Source organism: Engystomops pustulosus, chromosome 1 (assembly GCF_040894005.1).
Source record: "Engystomops pustulosus chromosome 1, aEngPut4.maternal, whole genome shotgun sequence".
In the NCBI taxonomy this organism is placed as follows: domain Eukaryota; kingdom Metazoa; phylum Chordata; class Amphibia; order Anura; family Leptodactylidae; genus Engystomops; species Engystomops pustulosus.
In genome coordinates this window covers 53,212,285-53,239,950 of record NC_092411.1, presented here as the reverse complement: position 1 = coordinate 53,239,950, position 27,666 = coordinate 53,212,285, and the positions used below count along the sequence as shown (strand labels likewise).

Here is a 27,666-nt window from a genome sequence, read left to right as displayed (position 1 = left end):
CGTCCCTAAGGGCCCAAGCCAACAGCGTAGATGCCCAAACGACCCCCACAAAATTTTCCATCCAGCAATATATTTTTTACAATGTATCATTTGTTAGTATGCTGGGTTACACCAGTTGACGAACATATCAGTTACTTTTCTTGAGGCACGGGAGCCATAGACGTGGGCTTGTTTGATAGTTAGACCTCTTTCCACCTAGGGTAGCGTGTTTGGCTAGCCTGCACACATAGTATACATTTCCCTCCCCTTGTTGAGGGCCTGGACTTTGGCCCCATACCTATTGGAATAGATTTAGTCTTTCTTGTTCACTTATTATATCGTTTGTTTTTAAGTGAGTGTGAGTGTCTGTCTGCGTCCAGCCCCCACCTTCCTCTGGTTTATTCCTCTCACAACCCCATACATCCCGGTGTGTCCTCTCGCTTGGGCTGAGTTAAAGCAGCACCTCTCCGGCTCCTCCACCCCCCCAGCAATTTAGCATTGTTGTTAATCCAACTGATCGAACTGCAGGTTCTGCATGGCAACTCTAAAGATAGGATCCTTGAATGCCCGGGGCCTAAATATCCCCCAGAAAAGATCTCAGATACTCTAAGGAATGCACAGACAGGGTGTAAAGATCTTACTCTTGCAGGAGACACACTTCAAATCCGGTCATTTCCGAGAGATCAGAGATCAATACTTCAACACCTGGTTCCACAGTACTAATCCAGACTCACGCTCCAAGGGCGATTCCATTGCCATCCACCGCTCCTTCCCACATGTGCTCCTTGGCAAGCTTTTAGATGAGGTAGGCAGGTATGCTTTCATCAAACTAAAAATATACGGCCATATTTTCACTCTAGCAAACCTGTACTTACCCAATCGCTCACCAATTCCAATTCCAATTCCAGCATCTATCAGGGATGCTGATGTTGGGCTGGGATTCTAATACTCCTTTTGATGTCAAACTTGACACTTCCTCAGAAAGAAGCCATATATCCCTACGGCAGTTGAGTACTCTCAGAAGGGAACTATATAATCTCCAATTGGTGGATGTCTGGCGCATCCTCCACCCTTAGGACACGGACTACACCTATTATCCCTCTGCCCATGACTTGTACAGTCGTATAGACCTTCTCTTCATCCAACATAGGGTCTCGACGTGGGAGCCAACAGCATCTGTAGGCAATATCATCCTATCGGATAACACCCCAATATACCTGACGGTCACTATCCCTACCGCAAATAAGCATCAGTGGTCCTGCCGCCTTAATGACTACTTGCTCAGGGATGCCCTTTGCCAGGAAATTAAGCACACCATAGAATGTCATTCTCTCTCGCCCGATCTCCAACCAAAGGACCAACCACTGAAATGGGAAGCCCTCAAATGTGAGCTACGTAGTTGCTTCACTCAGCATGGAGTTAGGTTAAAGAAGGAAAATGCATTTAAACTCACCTCCCTGTTACAGAGGCTGCATGTCCTTGAGCAATGCCATAAATCAAACCAGGTCCCTGAGGTCCTAGCGGACCTCATATTAGTCAGGGACGAGATAAGGGCCTTACTAGGCCGTAAATCACTGTCCCAACACTTTCAATTTAAAGGCAGTCTTTATGAGCACGCAAACAAATGTGGTCGCCAGCTTTCCAGACTCCTACACCCTAGATTAGGCGCATACATAACCTGGCCGAAATCAGCGCGCAATTTGGCTCCTATTACACCCAACTGTACAATGTGAAGGTCCAGCTCTTTGACCTAAACCAGTCATAATTGCTGGCTATATACTGGGGTGGGTCTGTGATCAATGCATTTCCCATCCGTGGCTTATACTCGAGTGAATAGGTTTTCCCAGTTTTTGGTGGTAAAATTAGGGGTCTCGGCTTATACTTGGGAGATATTCTGAGATTCTGCCCTTCTGATTATGCATACTCTTATTTTTGTAGGATGTTATGGGGCTTTGAACGTTAGGTGCGATTTTTCACATTTTCATAAAAAACGCAAAATCCTGCTATTGAGGGGCCTGCTCGGGTTTCAAGTCACTTTGAGAGACCTAAATAAAGTAAAACCCCATAAATACCCCATTATAGAAACTAAATCCCTCAATGTACGTAAAACAACTTTTATGAAATTTGTTAACCCTTTAATTGTTTTACAGGGGTTAAAACAAAATCGGATACTATTTTGAAAGTACATTTTTTTGGCTAAATTAATGTGTTTTTCAAAAAATTTACAAATTCTCAGTATATATAATACCAAAATTCTCCACAAAATTTGATACCCAATCCCTCCTGCATATGACAATATGTGGTGGTAACCTGCTGTATGGGCACACGCCAGGGCATCGAAGGGAAGCTGCGCCATTCAGAGCAGATTATGCATTGTCACTTTTTATTGGCTATCCAATCTTTATTTTTTTGGCAATTTGGACATATAAGGGCTTATTTTTTGCGACATGAGATGCATTTTACAAATATTTAATTTTAGTGGGTCATTAGCTTATTGATGAGATTTTATTAACTCTTGAATGTATGGGTGAAAAGAAAATTGTCAATTTTGGTTTCCTTTCTTTTTGTATTTTTGGGGGGTCGTACACCGTACACTAAGAATACTATATTATCTTTATTCTTCAGATCACTACGATTACGGTGATACCTCATTTATATAGTTTTTCATTTATTTTTACAATTTTACTGGGAAAAAAACTATGAGAGGAAATCTCATTTGTTTTTGCATCGCCATCTTTTTGTAGATGTAACTTTAATAGTTTTTTGTTGACAGAGCTGGTTTAGGGCTTATTTTTTACGTGTTGAGTTGTCCTTTTAAGTGATACCATTTTGGCGCACATAACTTTTTTTGATTACTTTTTAGAACATTTTTGTGAACAGATTTTATGAAAAATGCTAATTTTTGGCGAGTTTTTTGTGGTTTCTTTTACGGCGTTCACAGAGCGGGCCCAATAATGTTTCTGAGTTATTATACGGATTGTTACGAACGCTTCGTTAACAAATATGTGGGTTTTTTTGGCGATTTTGTGGTTTTTTCACTTTATTGCATGTATATAGGGAATATTTGTGTTTAGGGGACTTTAACTTTATTTAATTAATTATTTTTATTAATAAATGTTTTTATTTAATGTTTTTAACTTTTTTATTTACTTTTACAGGTTAGCTTGAACAAGCGATCCACTGATCGTTTGTTCAAGCTATTCTTCACCTTACACAGTGTAATACAGATGTATTACACTGTGTAATGTAACACACTGATGTATCAGATATTCATATTCATATTTAGGTTCATATTCCAGGAATACCCCTTTAAATCATTCTTTTTTTCTTGCCCTGCAGTGATGACATCCCAAACATCCATGTGTTTGCTAACCTAGCATTTGATAATGCAGAACACATTATTAATTCAATAATGTAAATAGACGAAAAATTGGACAGATTTTTGACACTGGAGTAATGTACCTTCTGATTTTGTTTTACTTTTTCAACATTAGAGAAATACGGTTTAACTGTTTATATAAATGTATTGCACCAATTACACTGCGATACCCACCGCTGGTTATTTGCAATGCCTGCCACCCAGGTTTTCCGTCATACACAATGATGTGACATCCATGTTAACAACTAGTGATGTGATCCTGTTGTCGTTGGTTGGCATATCACCATGCATGCAGTAGTGTTATACAAGGGTTGTGATTAAGAATTAGTAAAACAAAGGGGCTCATTTACTAAGGGTCACGCGCTGCACTTTGGTTGGACTTTGCACCTTTTTCAGGAATTGCACGACTTGGCAGGTATTTAACAGGTGTCTGTGCTGGGTCTTTGTCGCACACAATCGTTTTTTGGCGCAGCTGTGCTGGCTTGCATGCAACACAAATTGGGAGGCGTGCCGTTGGACGGTCTCACTAATTTGGACTGAGCGCGGGATTTATCTTTTAAATTGTGTCGCAAGCCCTCCAATTAGATGCACCACTTAAAAGATGATTAATTCTGTCGGACCTGAGCGGGGAAGCAACACATGCAGGATATGGGGCGCACAATCTTAGAGAATCGGGGCACAGTGCATTATTGTCGGACAATGCACTTACAGTGAACTCCAGCGGACGGGTAAGTAAACGTGCCCCAAACTGTTATTCTTGGAATTAAAGCTCAGATGCAAAAAATGTGAACCTTGGAATGAAATCATATGTGTAATATTTTTAATATGTATTTTACTTGTTTTCAGTGAATTGTGTATTAGATTAATACTGGGTTGCATCATTATTGCTGTAGGGCTGAACACTTCCCTTGTCTTGATGGGTTACTGCACTGTGAAATGAACCTGTTTCACTTGCTTCATGTCATTGTGCATTATGTTGCAGACCTCGAAGTGGGAAATGAATCCATTTCCCTCTATCTGTGTCATGAGAAATCAGGCCAGCAATGTTCTGAGAAAATCTGAGAAATATGATGTGTTCCAAAGTTTCTCTCAAAATGTGCTACTTTTTAACTAACTTGTAAATGAAGTAAGAACATTATATCTCACATTTCTTCCTTTTTACAGTAAAGCACGGCCAGTGTTATAATCTTTGCCAATTAATATTAGACGTTGAATTTATGCCTCGAGAAGAAAAAAAAAAACACCAAAGAAAAAAACCATATATAGGGGACGCATTGATGTATATCATTGTAGTTTGCTTCTCTTTACAATATGTGGATCAATATATTTAATGATGAGATTTTACAAAATAACTTTACGGGAACCAAGAATCAAGAACACGCACAATACACCCAACCTCCAACTGTGCCTTTGCTGAAAAGTACAGTGCAGGCCTCCCAGTTTAAAACCGGCTCCTCGCACTAATAAAATCGTTCCACAAACTTTTTTGCCGTTGTCTATGTTGGCTCCTCCCATTGCGGGTGCTCACTGCTAATTTCACCATGCAGTGAGAGGGACAACATTCTGCTAAGGACAGGAAGTGAAGAGGAAGATGACTTCCTGTCTGCTAAGGCTGAGATTTGAAGAGATGTCAATCAAAAGAAGGAGGTGGCCAGGTGAAAACATGACTGTTCTATTTAGAAACTGACTCTTTGTATTTTTTAGGAGCACAGTATAGTTATCCAAGTGACACTTTACTGTAATTGACTGTTATATTTTTAGCTGCACAGAGAGATGTGTTGCATGTAGCTGAAGACATCTTGGGGCAAATACAGCAAGGGTAAGTCATGGGAAGGAAGAATGCAGATCACCTGTAAGTCACTACATGCCATTTGTATATGTGTCTGTTCAGTATTGTTGTCACTGACTAATCTCTTAAAGTGTGTGACATTGTAATGTCATATAGTTAACGATGGTAAACTGTTATGTATGCGCTAGGACTTGGGAAGGGAGGGGCCACTAAATTTGTCTCTATGGGTCCCCAAAAGGCCTAGTGGCAGCACTTTGTACAATAAACAACAAGCTAGGTTTTCTCTATATACTAATTAGTACATTCACATTGCCTTCTAGACATGATGGTGTATGGTTGGCTTAAAGATCCAAAAGAAAGGAGAATGGCTCTGTACCAAATGCAGTCTTCAACTGTTCCATAGTCTCATTTAAAAATACATTGTGACAAAAAAACGGACCAAATGGCTGTGTATTCTCGTTTCTTTTGGATTCTCGTCTGGAAGAGTGCTCATGTCCAAGTGAGGTTGCTGTACACATTTGCTATAGTACAGGATGGTGAGCTGATTATTCCATTTTTATATTGTATGGTTGGCTGTCTACTACTAAGATCTTTAAAGGGAACCTGTCACCACAAACCTCCATTATAAACCTCACACGATACCTTAGAGACAGGGATACAGATATTCCATCGATTCTATTGCTGGGATTCCGCTGTGCTGCAAAACCAACTTTTATTCCTTAGTTGACTTCTGTATCCAGTCAGAGAGGTGGAGAGAGCTCTCAGATCCATTGAAGTTCTTCCCACCTCCTCTCTGCCATCTAGCCACCTAAACAACCCACTGCATTGCCCCTCCACCCTGCCCTCTTCTCCACCTCACTAACCACCCGTTCACGATGGTGTCGCATGCGCCTGTATATTTGAAGACAGCCTGCACGTTCCCGGCTACCTCCTCGGGCACGTTCACATTGATGCAGGGCCGCACACAGTGTCCGCACAGTATATGCACACAGCACTTGCACCTCCATTAGGAACAGGCAGTGACATGGGGGGGAACAGAGCACGGTGTAGTTGGGGTCGAGCAGGCCAGTTTCAAAGATATAGGCGCATCCCGCATGCGTCGCCATTTGCACGGTTTGCATTAGGTGTCTGCTGCTTATTACATCAGATACAAGTTGTAAATGGAGATTGTATCCCATTGATTTTGACTCCTCCCCATACACTTTACTCAAGACTGTAACATTATAGTACCCCATGTGTCAGGAAGGGGATTGAACTGCAATGGTATTCTGAGGACTCCAATGTGGGTTAAATCACTGAGTGGATGTGGGTCAGCATCCATCCTTACTCTGATTCCCCTCCCAGCTATTTTTAAAACTGTCTGGAAGAGCCTATATCCCACCACTGTAATGCCCACACCTCACCCGCAATCTCCAGAGACAAATCCACATTAAGTTTCAAAGCAATCAGTAAAAGAAAATCCCTTTAGCTACCATTATTGAGCATTAAGGGAACAAGTATCGAAGCAAAGATTTATGTTTAATCATTGTCCCAGAAACTGTGGTTTTTCCATGAATTGCTCCTGGGAAGTGAAAGGATTGAGCACCAATAAACTGTAGTTAAAGCCTTCCTCTGCCTACTACATAATGTATCCCCAAAGCACCATTGTGTACCTACTTTTATACACCAGAGCTGCAATATACTAAATGCCACAGCGTTAGTAAACATGTAGGTCTTTAGCTAATACAAAACAATAGCGGCTTATTCACATGTCCCTTTTTTTCCATTCGTCTTCCATTTTGTATCCACATCCTTTTTATAAAAAAAAAACTATGGCATCCATTGTTCTGTTTTACTTTCACATAAACAAATATACTTAGAAATATGTTAGGTATCACTGCATCCCAAAAGTTCAGATCTATCAAAATCTCAAAATGGTTGGTCCCAGCGTTAAACCCCATAACGGTAAATAGCATCCAAATATTTTCAAATGCCAATTTTTGGCTATTTTGCAACAAATACAATTTTGAATTGAAAGTGATCAAAAGATTGTAAAGTCTCCAAAATGCAATGAAACAATGAATTTGTCAACTCACCCCACAAAAAAATGACCTTATGTAACTTTGGGGGAATTTATCACAAGTTGGTGCATGGTGTGCCCCCCCGTCCCCGGCTCTCTCCTGTTATATCTGGCCTGCTGAGTAGAGCAGGGCAATTCTCTGTCTTTCCTGGCATAGAATTGAGCTAGTGTGCACTGCCCCATGCTGGCCCACTCTGCAAGCGGGCTCGGCCCCGTTCACACACCTCCCTGCCCATTTTGTGTGGAGGTTAGCGTAAGGGGTGAAATAGTCACAATTGTCCATTCACCAGGAATTGCAAACATTTGTAAACCAGAAAACTGGTGGGCAAGATCTTAATCTCCCTTAATCTCTCTTAATCTCCCATTATTTAAGTAAATTTCAATACAAATTGAAATTTCTAAGAAAATGTTATTTTAAAGAGATTTTACTCTAAATAATAGAGATGTCAGCCGCCATCTCATTTTTATCTTCTCTTAAAATGCAAAATAAGTTTTATACAATAGTGAAAAGGTCTGCAAAATAATGTGCTGGTAATAGATTATTGTATGCCCTGGATTATGGGAAGGGCCTCTTACTCCCATCGCTGTCACTTTTCATGATTAGCTTGGAGCTTTAATTAGCAGAGATGTTTGGGGGATCAATCACACAGTACAGAGCAGTGATATGGAGTAAGCTCTGTATACATCTGAGACCACTCTACCGCCCACAGCTACTTTGCATTATGGCTGCTCAGCAATTGTTACTTAAGTCCCGTGTTTACTTCATTAGAAGACCATTTTCTACATGTCTGCATTGATCTACAAACACTTTGTTCAGGGTGAAGTTTAGCCAATAATAAACATGGAAAGTTAGGCACAAAACATATGAAACGATGTCTGTGCAAGCATTGTCTATGTAAAGCCCATCACTATGGTGGAACAAAATACATTTTACCTAAGAAACAGCAAAAAAAAGGATCAAAGTGGAAGATTCTACAGTACAGACATATAGCAATTTATAAAATAATTCAAGTGAATTTCTAAAGACTTATAGGCCCAGATTTATCAAAACTAGTGCAAACTACATTATGTGCAGTTTGCCTGCAGAGGGTGCAGTGTGCGAAAGATTCATGAAATGTGTCACACGGTCTTCATGAATCTGGCCCCCTCTGACTGCATCTGCTGGATTATCCTCATGCTTTAGAATTGTGGCGCTGATGCAATTGTGCACCGGAACGCCCATTTTGGCCCCTTCTCGCAACTGGCTGTTCCGGTTAACTCAGGTGTGATGCGGGTTAGTCCGTCACCCTTTGTCGTTATCTGTGGAGGTCCCACGAGAGGCACTATCCAGTAGATAAGGCCTAACTTGCTACCATGACACAACCTTTAACCTGAAAGGTAGATAGACCGTTATAGATCACATGATCTTTCATCTTTCACCCCTCAAATATATCCTGCTATCCTGCCTACCAAACATTCCAGAAGCATTCCATGAAGTAAACTGATGAACCTCTTTAATATGTGACATCTAATTTCTATTTTTTATCTCTACACATTAACAGCTTTACTCAAATGTCAAAATATATATAATACTTTGCATACTGTACATATACTACTATATACCACTTATGTAATGAGGTCTCACAATAAATAACGGGGACATTTATCATATTTTTGGGCTATTTTTTGCCTTTAATTTGTGGCAAGTACAGATACAACTCTAGCACGCCAATTTCCGTCGATTTCCGATGTGCGACAAATTTTACTGGGGATTTTGGCGCACACGATCGTATTTTGGCGCATCGGCGCCGGCTTTCATGCAACAAAAATCGGGGGAGCTAAGCGCGGGACTTAAGATTTAAATTGTATTGCAAGCCAAGCACTTACATGCACTGGGAAGAAGAAGGTGAACTCCGGCAGACCTGAGCGGGGAGCTGACAGATGCAGGATATTGGGCGCACGCTGGTAGTGAATCGCGGCAGCTGTGGTTTCTCGTCGTGGAACGCACCTCGGGGATCGCGCAGGGACAGGTAAGTAAATGTGCCCCTCTGTTATGCAAATAATCAAAAGGAACAAGTGTTTTCACAAAATGGGGGTCAAAAGTGAGAGCTTAGGAACAAGAGATGATTGCAAGAGGTTGCAAAAGTAAGTACAGGCGGTCCCCTACTTAAGAACACTCGACTTACATACGACCCCTAGTTACAAACGGACCACTGAATATTGGTAATTTATTGTGCTTTAGTCCTAGGCTACAATGATCAACTGTAACAGGTATCACAGGTGTCTGTAATGAAGCTTTAGTGTTAATCCTGGTTCTTATGACAACCCAACATTTCAAAACACAGAGACCAAAAAAGTTCTGGCTGGGATTACAATGATAAAATACACAGTTCCAACTTACATACAAATTCAACTTAAGAACAAACCTACAGACCCTATCTTGTATGTAACCCGGGGACTGCCTGTACAGGGGGCCAAAGGTGACAGCAGGGGAGGACGGGAGCTGACTGTATAGGGGGCACATAGGTTGGTACAAGGGTAGGGTAGCCATGGGGGAGGGGAGGTCAATAGGTAATTTGCACCATGTTTTTCATCAGTTGCAACCTTAGAAACAAAAACTTACAAATAACACAATAAACATTCATACACCAATTTTACACAAACAAGATCAGGCCAGTCGCCATATAATGATATATGTCTGCTATGCTATTCCTTCCACAAAAAAGTTTATTAAACAAAAATTTCAATAAATAATAATAAGCTGAACATTGAGCTTGGACGATCTCAAGACAAAGTGAAGGGAAAGAAAGTTATAGGGAATAAGAGGTCAGAAATAAATCACCAGTTGGGGAAATAAACCAGTCATGATAATTGTACTATAGCTGCGCCAATGCTCTTAGCTGATCGTATTGGCTTCCAAGTGTCATATTCCACCAGTTACCTCTTAATGGAGACTTTAAAGTTAGAAAATATTGGAGCCTATGAGATATGTAAGGTGTACATGAATCATTTCTTTATAAACTGTGTAGGTTGATTATAAAAGCATAAAACTTTTCTTCAGCTCATTAGAAATGTGTGTATTGTTCTTGCTGTGGGATTAACATAATAGCACAATTTGCAGGTTGGTTCATTTAATATTTGCTTGCAAAGCGGTAAAAGGTGTCACGGTGGAGGTGTAGAAATGTAAATTTCTTGTGGACTCCATTACATCCCGAGGATATAATGGCACAAAATAACAGCATTGATAATTGGTATGCGCACCTTTAACTTCCCAGATCTGTATTCTCATCACAGCTGGAGTTATGTAAAAAGCTTTGCACAATTTGTTTCTGAAAGTATATGGGGTTTTGTATGATAACCTGTAGGGAGATCAAACCAAAGAATTTTATTCTTGCAATGTGAAAGAAGCTGCTGTTTCTATATTTCTATTCCTAGGAGGGGATTTATTGAGATAAGTGCAGAATTGCAACTGGTTGTCACTAAAATATAGTCTAAACTATGCGATCGTTAAATGGATGGTAGTGCGTTTAATAAAGGGTATCAGCAAATTACTGTAATGTAAGAGTAGGGTATACTTTATATTTAATAATATAGAAATCTTGGCCACTGTAAAATAAATTGATGTTTTAACTGTAACTTAGATATCCCCTTTAAAATTGCTGAAAAGTCACTACTTATATGTAGACATATAATCCAGCGCTACTCATTTGGGTGGGCCGACTAGCGGAGAAAGGTTTCTTTCTGGCGTTACAAACCATAAGGGTCACAGTCAGCAGTGATAAATATGTGCATATATATATAAATATATCAGATGAATTAACTGGGACCAAGAAATCCATAGCTTTTGCACTGTATAGATAAATATATTTATGGGACCACTTATTACCTGAAATAGATGGTCGTTGTATGATCCAAAAGGACATGGCACTCTTCAATCAGAAATCATTCTAGGTCTACACTCCTGACACTATCTATTGATATGTCACTAGAGGTCCACAGTAGTTAACTTGCAGGTTTATAGGTTAAGCTAAGTACAGGCCAATCTGAAAAAAAAAATCTCCAATGAATGGGTATTTATGAGGTGTAAACAATGAAATCCCAATCTTTGAGAGATATAATGATCAATGTAAAGAAGAGTATGATTACTTATGGTTATGGATACAATGGAGCACATATACTAAGAACAGGGAACTAACTGCACTAAATGCATGAATCTGGTGCTCCCTGCACTGCCCCAACAGAGTTCACCAACTTTTTTTTTTTGCTGCACCTTTAACAAAGAGCGTGCGACACAATTCTGCATAATAAATCTGGTGCATGATCCAACTGAGCACCGGAACGCTCCCCTAATTTATGTTGCATGGTGCCTAGTGCAGCTGCGCCACAAAAGGGTCACGTACAAGTTTGCACCTAAAAGAACATGCAAAGTCTGACAGAAAACTGGCACCTTAGTTAATGTGCCCCAATGTTATTGTTTCTATAAGGCTTAAGATAAATCCACTTTAGCCAAATAATCATGTCTTGTGCACCAGTTTTTGGCTAACAAGGTAATTAAAAGTTTCAATTCCTTTTGGACTCCATTACATCCTAAGCGGAGATGATGGCACAAAATAACAGCATTCATAATTGGTATGCGCATCTTCAACTACTGCTAACCTGTATATATGAGCACATTACAGTACTACTACTCCTATCCTGTATAAATGGGCACATTACATTACTACTACCCCTACCCTGTGTCTTTGGCCATAGGACTGTACTACTCCTTCTATCCGGCATATAAGAACACAGCACAGTATTATTACTGTATAAATGGGTACAGCACAGTACTACTACTACTCCTTCCCTGTATAAATGGGTACAGTACAGTCCTTCAACTTCTTCCCTTTATAAATGGGCACATCACAGTACTACTCCTTCCCTGTATATATGGGCACAGCACAGTACTACTACTACTGCTTCCCTGTGTAAATGGGCACAGCATAGTACTACTACTCCTTCCCTGTATCCATGGGCACAGCACAGTACTACTACTACTGCTTCCCTGTGTAAATGGGCACAGCATAGTACTACTACACCTTCCCTGTATACATGGGCACAGTACAGTACTACTATTCCTTCCCTGTATACATGGGCACAGCACAGTACTACCACTCCTATCCTGTATAAATGGGCACAGTACAGTACTACTACTCCTATTCTGTATATATGGGGACAGCACAGTATTACTACTCCTAACCTGTATCTATATAGAGTACTACTATTACTATCCCTTATATATGGCTCACTTGGATGGTTCCCCTCATGCTGAACCCCTGGCTATCCCTCTGACCCTGTCATAGACTTCAATCCAGCACATGAGCGATTTCATGTCACATTGCGGGCGTGCAGATTGTTAAGACTGCTACAGAACAGACCCTATTGTCTTTTTATCATATTGAAATTTATTAATTTAGATAAGAAAATGTTAACCCTTGAACTATAAAAATGGTAGTGGCTTGTGGGTGTTTGTAACTGGCAGAAGGAGATGGAGCCACAACTCTTATTATGTGTCTTTCTGTACAGTATATTTTATGCTGCATTACTTGTCAAGATGGTGAAATTTGTTGAAGGACCTGTGCTCCAGATTTTATTTTTATGCACAGTTGGCGTTCTAGTTTGTGGTAAAGGGTTGTACTAGAAGCCCCGGCGCTGAATATTTTAATCAATTATTGATGATCTTGTTCTGAAATGCAGCTTCACAGAGAGTTATTTTTTTTACATTTCACATTCTAGATGTACTATGAATAGCTAAATCATTACTGTAGCTCTATGATCATGTAGGTTAGATAAATTGAGATATCCATTATTTAAACACTGCAGTATAGACAGACTCTCAGCGCTATATAATGGTACTTTCATCTTGTGTTAACTGCTTGTTTTTTGCCCACTGTGTATAAGCACAATTACATTAAGGTATCAGTTTCCTATAGAAAATGGGGTATAGCAAAGCAGTTCCACATCAACATCTATGGCTTCAAAGGTTTTATTTCAAAGGGCATGTTTAACCTACAAGAAAACATTCAATGTGGTTCCCCAATGTAAAATAACTTACAGATAAGAGTGAATAATTTTCCTATTGATAAAAAATGTATCATCAGAATGCTCGCCCCATGGAGAATATAACAAATAGAATATTTTATAGCAGCATAAGTAGGGTCAGGGCGCAGCATGAGAGGTAGGTGGGGGCAGTCGCTTAGGGTACCATAGTGGCAGGGAGGCAAAATCTATTAATTTAATTTAAAGAAAAAACACTGCTTAGACCTGTCAGCTTATACAAAATTACCAGCATACCTCATTTGATTTTGGCGGTGCCCTGGCCAATTTGGTGTGTTTTTCTTTTTTTTAGACCTATCGAGTTATTCAAAATTTACACCACTCAGACATTTTATGTGAATCAATGTATACGAGCTAAGGGGGCATAAGCTTTTATTTTGGTACAGCACATAGACACAATCCGAGAGAAATTTTAAGGTTACGCCGGTTCTAGTATGAGGGCTATATATGGTCCTAAAGTTTATAGCTTCTGCTATTGGGCCTGCAGTGTCAGGGGGAATTGGATGTCTGTATATGGTGTTGTGTATGTGCTCTATATGTGTGTGCATTTGTGATGTGTATATGCTGTATGTCTGTGTATATGCTACATGGTTGTGTATGGTACTGTTTGTATGTGTGTATATGCTATATGTATATATGGTGGGTGTCTACTGTCTGTATGTTTATGCTGTATGTGTGTATATTGTGTGTATATGATGTATGTATATAAGTACAGAAATGTGTGTATATATAAGTGTATACATATGTGTGATTGCAATTCACATGTCTGAGTATATAAACATGTCTATTTTTAAAGGTGAAAGGGGGCTCCATTCAGAAGTCTGCTATGGGGCCCAGCACCTCCTAGTTTTTTACAATGTGGCTCTTCGATATGGACTGTTTCTGTGGCTGCAGCTTAGTGTCATCAAAAATCAGGCCTAAGGGAAGTCAATATATATTGCAGCAGTAAAATTTCTCCATATTAAACTAGTGAAACATAGTGAAACTAGTGTATAAATATATACAATATGTAGTTTTTAGGTTGCCTTGTACAGGCAGTCCCCAGGCTACATACAAGATAGGGTCTGTAGGTTTGTTCTTAAGTTGAATTTGTATGTAAGTCGGAACTGTATACTTTATTATTGTATCCCAGCCAGAACTTTTTTGGTCTCTGTGACAATTGGATTTTAAAAATGTTGGGTTATCATAAGAACCAGGATTAACACTAAAGCTTCATTACAGACACCTGTGATAACTGTTACAGGTGATCATTGTAGCCTAGGACTAAAGCACAATAAATTACCAATATCCAGTGGTCCGTCTGTAACGAGGGGTCGTATGTAAGTCGAGTGTTCTTAAGTAGGGGACCGCCTGTATTCATTATATTAATGTATGTATTGTATATTTCTTTCTATTTCATATAAAATGTAATTTGCCAAGTGTTTATTAATAACATTTTTGGAATAAATATTCAGTAGTTCTCCATATTCTCTTTGTGATATATCACTTTTAACGCTACCAGAGATCCATTTAATGCATTGTGAAAGAACAGCTCATGTGCTATGAATATCATTATTGTCATCACAGTGGACTTGAAGGGTGGAATGAGACCTCATTTAGAATTTTCATTTGTTAATAAGTAACTTTTATCAATTTGCACTTTTTTTAATCAACTGTGCAGACAGAATAATAATCTAAAAGAATAATTCTCAAAAACATCAAAGTTTGATAACCTATTAGATAATACCCAAATGTAATTCAGCAATTTGTAAGTATAAAAGTTTTTTTTAAAGTTATCTAAAAGCAACAATCTATTGAGTAGATATACTAATAAAAAGATTTTTTTTAAAAAACAACAATGGTTGCTAAATATTTGCTCAAAAACTGCTAAATTGCTAAATATTTCCTCAAAAAAACATGGAGGGTAGGACATTCGTTCAATGCTTAAATCCGTTCAATGCTCTGTTCAGCTGCTTAATAGCAAATAGTATTGAAAAATGAGAAGAGCAGTTTACAATGTTACTAGTCTATGTATGTCTATGGAGAGGCAGGGCCCCATAGCAGGCTTCTGAATGGGGCCCACCTTCCCACTTCATAAATATACTTATTTTTATACTCACTTGTGTGAGTTACACACCATACATCGTATACATACGCATACAGCATATATTTATATACACATACAGCATATATACATCACATATATGTACAATGTGCACCATAATATGCATATGGTGCACATCCTCTACTTTTTAGTTTGTCAGGTCAGATGATGTCACTGCGGGCCCCATAGCAGCTGCTATGGCTGCTACCACTGTAGTTACGCATACATGAATATAGAGAAAGATGACGGCACTCACCGGTTCCAAAAGCAGGAAAAGCGTCCTTTATTGGTGGGGAAGCATGCAGGGGGGTAAACAGACAGGTTCCGGCAACGGGGCCGTTTCACGCACTGTGGCGCTTTCTCAAGCCGATGTCTATACTATTGGTGGCGCTACAGGAGAACGGTTACAGGGACTGTAACAGTCATTACATTGATATAAAATCCTCCTGAAGGTGGCAGCAGTGAGCTGGGTGATTTTCTGAACAGAAAAAAATATAAGGCAGCAGGGGAATCAGAAGTCAATGATCATATAATTTTATATTTCAAATACAATTTTATATATACCTGACTGTCTTCAGAGATCAGAGTCTGAGCATGGGCACTAGATACACTGCATCTACTTCGTGCCTAGCTTATATACAGAAATAATCTGTGAGTTTTATATCTGACAGTCTTCAGAGGTCAAAGTCAGAAGATACATTGTATGTACTCACTGGCTAGTTTATAGACTATGACAGCGGATGAGGGGGAGAGCATTAAAGAACCAGAGCCCTTATGGAGGAGGGGGGGGGATTTTACAAGCTCTGCATTCCAAAATTCTGAATGTAAATGCTGCAGAATATAATTTTTTGGATTATTTGGGGCATTAACCCACCCACAGGTCCTTATAGACCGATGGTTTAGTTTCCCAAATCACCCTTTAGCAAGTCCCTCTGTGGGTGCTATAAAAATAACCTTTATACTTGCCTAGTGATGCATCATGTGTGATGATACACATTGGACCCATCCCTAATGCCCACTGCACCTGCGCAGTACTCCAAAGAAAAGGGGAGCAGGACACCCCGGCTTCATTGTGCACAACCTCAGCACAAACGCAGAGAAGCCTTGGTGTTGTACGCCGGATTCACTAAGGGACTCCACACTCGCACCAAAACGAAGTATGTATAAACATTGGTTATTTTAATTGTGGATGCATAGGGACTTGCTAAAGGGAGATTTGGAACACTAAACCACCATTAGATAGGGTCAATGGCTTTGGGCTAGCTGACGTTTTTGTGGCCACCATGTATGGTTGGCCATGCATAAAGGCTGTCACCCAGGTTTTTAACCCGTTTGTTGCCACAATCACATTACTTGGTCGATCAGGAGTCTGCCCCTCCAATTTGGTCACCCGGTTTGCCAATCACCTTCTCATACAATGGAGGAACTTTTGGCATTCATCTCTGGAGAATAACACATGTTCCCAGGGTAGTTTGCTTAGTAGTCTGGCTGTTTGACAACAAAATTACAAAACGTAATATCTAGTGGTAACCTTTGCATGATATTCTGTGTCTCTACGACAGTGTATTAGCATATAGGAGTAAGTAAGGATCATGGTCCCCTTTTATCACAGGTGCACCAACATTTTTTCTGGTGCACGTTTAACATAGGGCATGAGACCCAATGATAAATGTGGCACACAGGAACATCCCTTTCAGGGAAGAATTTTGTGTCGCGCTAGGTTCAGTGCAGCAGTAATACAAGTGAGTCGCGTGCTACACATATGTGTCTCGGACACTTTATAAATACATGTGCAAGCAGTTTGCACTAAAAAGAACGTGCAAAGTCAGGCAGAAAACTGGTGCAGGGACTTTAATAGATCTGAGCCTATATGTATAAAATAACAGAGGACCGGTAGCTTTTATAGACAGTCAAGAGAATATGTCTCAATTACCTGATGAAAATTTACTGCCCGTAACTAGCTAAAGTGTAAGCAAACCACTCAGCAATCAGCAAATAAAGTCTTTGGATCTTCTGACAGATACAAGCTTCATTTATCAGTAACTGAAATCAAAAGGTTTGCTGTATGCACTCACTCTATGGTATCCTGATTCTTATCAACAGTCCTGTGCCACCACCCAACTCCTGGCCAAACAATCCTCCCATATACACAGGATTACGGAACATGCTCAAATAGTGTATCCACAACATTGTAATCACTGACTCATGCCGTTTGCTCAGATAATAAGCAGTAATAGAGAATTATGTTAATACACTGGTGATGTATAATGTATACTTATACTTAATGTATAAGTCTTAAGGTATTTACACACTATGGGGGAGATTTATCATTAGTCCTATGTAGCTTCTTGGCGTATGATTGTCGCAAATTTTTGCGCAAACAACATTTTTGCGTTTTTTTAAGCGAGAATAAAACACAACTCTAAAGTCACGGAATGGCGGAAAAAATACCCCATAGAGTGTGCAACACCACATTTATCAACTGAGAATTTACAAAAAGAACGCAAATTTAATCGCAAAACTACACCGGAGGTGGTTATGTGGGTCCATTGCTACTACAGGGGGACGTTTTTTCTCAATTTTGAAGTTTTTGCTCAATTTTATGTTTGAGGTATCTGAGAATTTCCTGTGCAAAAATATTGCTAAAAGGCAGAAACTGAGCAGATGTTAAACATACGTGCAACTGCAGCAGTCTATTCGCATAGAGCACACACAGCTGATCAGAAGGCATTTAACACTGCACATACACCGGACTATAAATCCAACTGGTTGATATCCTGTCCTCCAACCCAGGGGCGTAACTACAGTGGTAGCAGCCATTGCTATGGGGCCCGCAGTGTCAGGGGGCCTGGGCATCCGACCGGACAAACTAAAGAATGGAGGATGTGCACCATACGTATTATGGTGTGCATTGTACATCATATTATGTATATGACACTGCATTTCTTCCATAGTATACATTACGAACCGGCAGCTCAGACAAAAAAATGTGGGAAGATGGAGGGGAAAGGAGAACAACAGGACTAGGGATTTCTCATCTGTAATTCTTGCCGTTTACTTCCCTTGTGTGGTCAGCAGCTGCTGGGATAGATCTGTGTAAGTCTATAATTGCATACTGGGGGTCCCATTCAGAAGTATGCTATTGGGCTCTGCCTCTCCTAGTTAAGCCCCTGCTCCAACCACAAGGTATATCCACTGGTTCTCGAAAAGAAAAATCAAGTGCCTTGTGGATATGATAATACATTATTTCAAAAAGATATTTACAATTTTTTTAAAAAAATGAGTACATATTACAAAAATCTTCCAATTCTGTGCAAAGGCATATACTGTATATCTAAAATGAGAACATCCCTGTAAGCCGTGAAATGATAATAGGTAATTGATAATCGAAGATAATACATGTATTGTACCGTAGACCAATTTATCTTAGTCTGGTGCGCCTTTTTGGTTATATTTTAGTGACTTTTTGAGATTGGGATATTTGCACAACTTTTTGGGACTTTTTCCAAAAGTTCGACATGTAGCAATAATCCTGTTTTGTGCCTAATTTGGCTTTGTATTTCTCCTGCTTGCAGATGTTTGCGCCTTATTTAACATTGATCTGTGTCTATATAGGCGCAAATAATAGCGCAATAATACGCCAGTCCCGACCATGCTTAGGAAAGGCTATGGTATGATTTGCGCAACAAAATTTTTTTTTTTTAAATTTGCGCCAAAAAGGGCACAAAAAAACTTTATTTGACAATGACAAAGACAAATCAGGTGCAAAAATATAGACCCACAAAAGCAACAAAATGAGCCCAGGGAAGGGGAAAATAAGATAAAATATATTTGATGTGGATTGTGCTTTTCTCAAAGTATTAATTCAATGCGACATTGTGACACATCATTCAAACCTTATGGATAACAATGGAAATCAACTCTGGCACACAACAGTAGGCACGGAATCTGAATCATATGAAAAAAACAGATAAATACACTATTTTAGGTTCAGTAAAGTTACACTCACAAATTCTGTGAGACAAGTTGTTCTCCTTCACCTGGGATCTAAAGTGACCACAGACACGGTCAGGCTTCCTTGCCCTGGTTGACACAGCATTTAATTACACCCTAAGGATATATGATGAATACAAGTGGCAGCAAAGTCAATTATTTTGCAAATATTCTGCTTTTATTTTCTACTGCATGTTAATTTATGTAATTTATTCCCTAAACACTTTAATTTGCATAACTTCAAAGCAGAGAAAGAAATTTGATTAAAAAGAAATAAGACAGTAATGAATGTGATGAATGCAATGCTTCTGAATGCAGTGTAGTAATGTCATCTGCTCTTTAGAACCAGGACCAAGTAATTTGCTGAGAAGCACTGGCCCATTTACTGCCTTCTAGTTGTTATGCATCGAAGAACTGGCATATGAGCCCAAGAAAGTGTCTTTCATAATATAACATGCATATTCATAATAAAACTTGTCTGTACAAGGTCTCTACTTATAAAACTGCTCCAACTCATTTACAGATATTTCAGTTCTGGAACACATATGGATAAATCAGATTACCCAGGGTCCGAAAGCCACAAGGCCTATGCATCCCATAACTATTCCCCATCCTAAAGGTGGTCATACACATTAGCTTAGTTCCAGATTACTTTTTTAACCCACTGTTGTAAGGATATGTTGGGAGGATTCAACCCGATTCTGGGAAAGGGTCTAAACCTTTAAACCCAATCCTCCATTCCATATGGGCCTCTTTAGGTGACTTTCAATTTGTTGACATTCAGGAATATACAGGTATAAATGTCTTTTGTGGCCCAATCCCTTTAATCACATCAATCCCTTCAAACATTCCGAATTAGTGTATATTAACATGCAGGGAGGGGTCAATGTTGAAATGTTCCTACCAAGAGGCAATAATCCTTCTCCTGAACTAGATTTGATCTACATGTGTTTAATGGAAACCATAGTAAGGCTACATTCACACTTCTGTATTGGGGGGCCTATGTATGGCCGCAAGCTCCGTACATGGGAAAAGATAGGACATTTCCTATCTTTCCCCATAGTACGGTCCGTACGCAATGCATTTCATTGGAGAGGGGAGTGTGTGAACATAGCCAAAGTTTGTCTACAACCTGAGCCAGGGACAAAGCCAGCACATTTATAGCCACGAGGTGTGATAAAGACTTCTCAACCTTCATAACTACTGTAGGAAGAAGGTATTGGCCAAGGGGCACTGCGGGGAATGCCACTTACAGACTACCCATCGGGAAAGGAGGAATAAATTAGAAAACACACATAATAGTGCATCAGTTTGTGCTTACTAAAGTAAGCAGCTCCTAGCGCTACCCGATTTTTAGCAGTAAGAAACTGATAGCTCTATCAAACCCCTCTAATAAAGCTAGCACATACTGCAGCACCATAGCCTCAGAACGCTGGACTAAGCTTACGATGGTCCGGCGTATTTATGGGGGGTAGTCAGAGGCGCTGCTTCTTCCATGGACCGCCCCTCCCACGCCATAGGCCGGTGGTGACTGCCGGGCTTCATGCGGCAGCCACCCCCTCCTAGTCCAGCCCCCTCATGAATACGCCAGATCGATATAAGCTTGGTCTTGGTCTTTAGTAAGCAGCTCATAGTGCATTTTTTTTAGTGACAGGTCCTATTTAAGAAGCCAGACTTACTGGCAGCCACAGAGTAGTGCGGCACACTTCCACATGTAATCCAGAATAATGGAGCTGAAAAATCACACAACATTACAGGTAATATAGGGAGCAGCAATCCGGAAGGTATTATGTGGTGCTCTAGTGGTAAAGGTCCCTCTCGGATCATGTTGACTTCAGGTTACCATACTTATTACATGTTTCTAAGCTGTTATTCCCCTTAGAAATTTTCCAAGGAAACTAATGCTCAAAAAGATTGTAGAAAGAGACGTGATTGCTGAGCTTCCTAAACTATTGAGAGTGTGACATAAGGGGAATTTACACCTGACGTTTTATAATTTGATTGTATACAATCTGTCCTTGAGATTGGGGCGACATGACAAAATATTGTTCCAGAAACCAATATTTCAATAGAGTATGCAGCTGGTCAGTTAGAGAGGCCAGTAGGGTCCATTAGGTTTAGGACCCACCAGGTCCACAACTTCCCTACCATGTAAATAGAGGAAACACTGGCCCCACCTAAAGTTGCAGATACAAATACTTTTATCATGTTAATCATTTTACATTGAGTGAGTCAGTGTAGAGTCAGCCTAGAGATAGCCTTCAGCCACCCTAGTTGCACCTTGTAAGGTGCCTCAGTAATTGGCATTATGTTATTTTTGTTCAAAGTGACAAGGAATAAGCAGTTTCTAGGAATAAAAGAGCAGGAAAGAGTTGGTTGAAAGTCCTATGTTTTTATTATTATTTCCATAGTTTTTTTTCCTGTTACCTTAATTGTGAAAAAGTGAAAATATTATTATTGGTTTTGGGTAAATAAACACTTTCATATTGTCTCATATCCTACATATAAAAAATGGATTAACTTTGGATTATATATGGCATGCGTATTGTACAGGCTAAATCTCCCAGACACGCTCACCTCTTATTTCATTCAGTGTAACTTTTACATTTGTAAACATCACAACCTAACCAAACAAAACCCCCATTGTTTTAACTAGAATAAAAATCTTTTTTTTTTCTTCTGACCATTGTTACAAAAGCCATAAAAACATCCTCTGCATGCATAGCCTTATTTGCCCTACTCTTGTCCCAGGTTTATTCATGGTGTATATACTATGTAAGGATAGTATAATCAATAGTATAACAAAAAACAGATAATCATTGCTATAAATAAATTACTAATTACAGAATGATTATTTTCTGTGTTTATCACTGCAATTTAAATGAAACCTGCCTTGCCAACAAAAGCATAATACAATCTCTCCTGGACAGAATGAAGATGGTCAATATAATAAAAATAAATTAAATTACAATATATTAACAGGATCATGTACATTAGGTATATACTGAAATGTCTTCCCTATTGTTACAAATCAAAGTGGAGATAGTGACCTCAAGAAGGTGGAGACAACGTCTGATCTCCAACAGGGGGCAACAAGATTACAAGATCCTATGTGATCCACCTGCTGTGCAACAAGATACAATCACAGCATATTGGTTGTATGTATTAAATGCCATGTAGTGGAGGATGCTATGGCACACATCTCCATGCCTGTCCGGTCAGACACAGAATAGGGATATATGTTTAATAGGTAAATAGAAGGTAGACCACTGCTCCCGGGCATATCCTTGGCTGCTGTCCTGAGATGTGGTGTGAATAAGAATGCATGGTGTCTCCAAAGACTTGTGCGAGAATGGGATGTTGTTATTACAATCCATGCTGGTGATGATCAGCACTGCTACCAGCTCCAGCCCCTGCTCTGCCATGCACACAGCATCTCCCCTCTCCTCTCATGGTTCCTGCCCATTCATGTCCATTGACAGTATCAGATACTAGATAGGCTGAGATACTGAATGATCCTGATTGTAACTTCCATCATTTTATATCGAAGGAGGGAAGAGACACATGGCTACTCTGTGTGTGAGAGGAGAGGACCACTGCTGCATTCACTAGACATGATATGCTCTACTTACCGTCCCAGTTCGGACTCCAGCTCATAATAATGGGCCAAGGTGTCCTTGTTGGAGCCATCGATCCAGTAATCCGGTGCGGTGCTGCCAGACCTGGAGGAAGAGGAGGAGGAGGTAGAGGAGGATGCTGAGGAAGACGAGGAGGACGAGGAGGGGAGAGTGACTTTCAGCATCTCGGGGAGGTAGAGGAGGACAGGGCTGCCAGGAGGGGGAATGAGACACAGGCACTCAGCTCAGCTCCTCAATCAATAGAGCACAGATCCCAGCCAATGGGGCAGCAGCAGAAGGAGGAGGCAGGGTCTGTGTGTACCCTGATGCTTAGGGACTAGCACCCAGTGCCCCCAATTTGGCTAGCGAGGGCAGCCCCGTGACCAGCTGAGATGTATCCAGGGCAATGCTCACATAGATATCACAGTCCGCCTGTGCCTGCTCCACACTGACGCTCCTTCCAGTGACTGTCAGCTGTGTAGATAACAGTGGAGAAAAGCCAGAGGTATTTATAGGCACACTTGGAGTTTGTTTAGTAGATTTGCTGCCATCACTACCACTAAGAAGATTAATGAAAATATTCTTCTTTTTCTATCCTAAAAGGAAAGGTCACAGAATAACGAGGAAAAAAATATATACTATATATATAACAACGTAATTTCGGTAAACTATATTACAAAAATGTAAGGACACTGTGTCTGGATACACAGGGAAGGCACGGAATAAGCTGCGTTCATAGGATGAGAGAGAATAGAGACAGCAAAAAATACTGTCCCTCGACTGAGACCTCCCTTAAGGGGTTAACATGAATAATAGAGTAGACAGGGAGGGAAGGAAGTAAATCACTGCTCCTTGGTTTCTGCTCTCTGTGATTACTATCCCTCTATTCAGCTATCCCAGGGGAGGTGTCAGAATAGCAAATCACGCAGAGATACAACTGGCAATGCCTTGGCCGCTCTGCCCCGCAACTCATCTTCATGTGTGCTAAGTCTCCAAAATCATCAACGTGTTTTTTTTAATTTCGTTTAAAGAGGTTTACAGAGAATAGTACAGGATCACAGGCAAATACTGTACATAACAGCGTATGGACGTGATGTCCAGCCCAATGCACCTGCACAGATGCTGAGTATTTATGAGCCGGACGCCTCCTCAGCCCAGCACCAATATACTTCCTACACGTCACCGCCGTACATTATGCTACCTAGAGGGATCCTCAACCAATTGGCAGGAATACGGCTGCCCTGCCCCCGTTTCCAAGGGGATTCTCTATGTGCAAAGAGACGCTGGTTTTCGATAGATCAAACATTAAGGCTGCATGAGGGCGATCAGAGATGAAGCGCAGTTACTATTAGTCACCCATCATCAGGGGGGCCACCTTCATTACAATTCTGATAATGAATCCTAGTGTAACTACCCGCATTATACAGTAGTTAACCACATAGACACCGTATTAAAAAAGACTGATAAATTATGTATCTTACAACTACAAAGGTATAATGGTATAACAGTGCAGCCTATAACATGATAACAACAATGTAATATTTATAGACTACAATAAAATTACAGCAGAAACATAAGGCTGGATTCACACTGCTGTTGCCTGCCGTACCGTAGCACCGTAGCTTGCAGGGAGAGGAAGAGGAGGTGAGGGTTGCTCACTTCCGCCTCTCTCCATAGGGATATATGGCACACGGCGCCATATGCGGTGAAAAGATAGGACATGTCCTATCTTTTCACGGGGTACAGAGCGGTACGGTGCCGCTCCCGTAGGGCGCCATGCCCCCATTGCCGTCTATTAAGGGCGTATATATACGTCGGCCCTATATACATCCCCCATACGGCATCTGAATATAGCCTTAAACTGTTAAACCCCAGATTCATTACGGGATTACATACATCCATAGATAGATAAAGGCGTATATAGGATTGGAGATTTTTGTGAAAGATTAACCCTGAGGTCACATGAATTTTTGTTGACTTTCCATAACCAAATCCATCATTCATGTTAGAGTCGCTCAACGAATATTACATTGTGCACCCCATTTGAAGGCCTGTGTTTACATTCATACCAAAACATACCCTGTACTCCATTTACTCGCACCTAGTGGAGCTTTTCTAGAAAATGGGATATATGGTTGCCTGGGAAAGAGAGCTAGGCAAAACATACCCTTTTAGTAAGGTGCAAGATATGGCAAAATTATCTCCATCAATATGGCTGTGCTAGAAGCTAGTTATAAAATATTATAAATAAAGATAATTATTATTATTATTCCTCAGATGGTATTTAGCACCAGTCATAATTGCCAATATAATCCCCTCCTATTCCCCACTGTGTTTTAGTCAGAGTGGTCGTAGGGTACTTATTTCCATAACAGGATGAAATTCCAAAACTGCACAGGTTCTGGAGAAGTGTTTATCAATGAAATCCATAATGGGGGGAATGGCCTGGCTATGGAGGAGAGCAGATGTGCTGCATGCTAGCTCCCGCTCTGTCCTGGACCTTACCGCATTAAACTAAGGCAACCCAGCTTTCTGGGGCCCTAAGAAGAGGAGGACAGTGAAGACCTCCGTGGCTCCTCCGGTCCAAGTTATTCCTAAGGGAACCAGCCATTACCTCTCCCACCGGTGGCTGCTGCGGCCTCCAGCTCCGGACCCGGCATGGCCCCACTGCTCCTCGGGCTCACCTGCGGATGCTGGGTGGAACGGATTCCACCTCGGCAGACCCTACTCAGACTTCCGGTAGGGAAATGGACCCCCCAGGCCCTGCTCACCCATCCCCAGCGCTGTTTTCTGTTGACGCGGACTGCCGCGTGGGCCACAAAATGGTCGCCGCAATGAAGGCGTCGCAGGCGGATGGGTGGATCAGGCCAGTTTGCAGCTCCCATCTGCCGAGGATGACACCGCTTCGCAAGCTGCTGAACAGCGAGAGGCTGTGCTCTGCCAGCCCAGGAGTGAACTGCTTGAGCCCGCTGGTCCTTCTGCACAGCTGCACGTGGTCCAAATCCACCACCATCAGGACTCCCCATCAGTCCTTCTGCAGCCATCAACCTCGTCCTCCTCGCAGCTGGATGACAATCTCACAGACAGGGAGCGGCAATTATCACAGGAGCTGAAGGTGGGTACTGTCATCATCGAGAGCCTGTCTGGGCTGCACGGGGACCCAGGGGCCAGGCCCGACACATATGTGCCCTCTCCACTTGCACCCTGCACCCCTGTTTTTCCAGCCTCACAGTTGGTGCATGGAATGGGGGATCACGACCTGGACCCTGACCAGGCTCCGACACATATGGCAGGCAGCCCCGGCCTGGTTCAGTCACCCATTTGGCCGGATGCAGGTGCGCCATGGTGCACCCCACCCTCTGGGTAACAAATGCGCACTCAGTTTCCACCACAAGCTACGTTTCTTGCAACACAGACCACAGAGAGGGTTGCTTCTCCACAACCGTCATTCTCCAGCTTTGAAGGCCTCCCTTTTTCCTCAATTATTGGAGGGTTTAACAGAACTACATAACCTCAAAACGCATCTTAAAGACATTCCAACTAGAGAGTATAGAGAGTGCTACATATCTCGCCTTGAACAATCCAATAGTGCAGAGGTAACAGTGTTGAGAGATGAAGTAAGACAATTGCAACAAAGAGTCGTAGGCACCTGATGATCCTGATGATGTCCATGCAGTTGCAGCCGCCCTCAACATCCCAGTTCCAGACCCCTCTACCTGGCCTTCACTGCCGATTTCAGACAAGCAGGGATTACCTCCGAGACCCCCAATAGCACCTAGAGGAAGAGCTGGGGGCAATCCAGATGGACCTAGGAGACGAAGACATCAATCTGCGGCACCACAAGCCTAATTACCTTTGACACAGTACCGCTTGGGACATTGACCCCTGGTGGGGTGCTATCCTTCCTTTTGGTTTAGTCCATGTTGTATTTCTTGTTAACTAATCTTTTTAGTTTTTGTTCTCTATACATGCTGGGTTCCACTCATAATGTGTTCATTCTCTTCATAGTTTGCGGGGGCCTTAGGGTCGGGTTACCTTGATACTTAGGTCACTTTCTACTTGGGGAAGCACACACGGCTAGTCTGTTTGAGCATTATAATTTGCCCAGTAGTTACCTTTGGGTTTTACCCCACATCCCCTAACAAGGGGTTTTTATGTTTTACTAGTTCTTCCCATCCTTTCTCCCCTTTTCTCCCCCCCCTGTCTACTCTTCTCCTCACGTCCTTTCCTAGTATACCTCCCCCAGTTCTTACCCCCTGCTCCCTGAACTTCCCCATCATATTCAAGAAATATACCTCAGGTAGCCTTTCATCCATGGTGACTTGGATCTCTGAATGCCCAAGGACTGAATGTCCCTCAGAAAAGGTCCCAAATTCTATATGGTATGCATAGCCAAGGTGTCAAAATTATTTTTTTTACAGGAGATGCACTTTAAAAATGGTTGTTTCCCCTGTGATCAAGGATCTTACTTCAATAACTGGTTTCATAATTCTAATCCTGAATCTCGTTCCAAGGGTGTGTCAATTGATGTTCACTGTTCTCTTCCGCACGTGATTCTGGGAAAGTGGATGGATGATGCTGGCAGATATGCTTTTTATAAAGGTACAAATCTTTGACCAGATTTTTACTTTCGCCAACCTGTACTTACCCAATCACTCGCAAGTCTCTGTATATTGGAAAATCCTGAGTGAG

General features: G+C 41.1%; 1 protein-coding gene across 3 annotated transcripts in view; it reads right to left on the bottom strand.

Annotated features, from left to right (window-relative positions):
* The window catches only part of CAMK4 (calcium/calmodulin dependent protein kinase IV), a 148,331-nt gene extending 124,877 nt beyond the window's left edge, over window positions 1-23,454 (bottom strand). Inside the window, exon 1 of one of the 3 annotated variants that reach the window (XM_072140580.1) lies at window positions 22,990-23,454. In XM_072140580.1, coding sequence (XP_071996681.1) covers window positions 22,990-23,159 — 170 coding nt within the window. In that variant the 5' untranslated portion in view covers window positions 23,160-23,454. The remainder of the gene's footprint in view (window positions 1-22,989) is intronic. The other 2 variants (XM_072140571.1, XM_072140589.1) reach the window with 2 other exon arrangements.
* Between the last annotated feature and the right edge of the window lie 4,212 nt (window positions 23,455-27,666).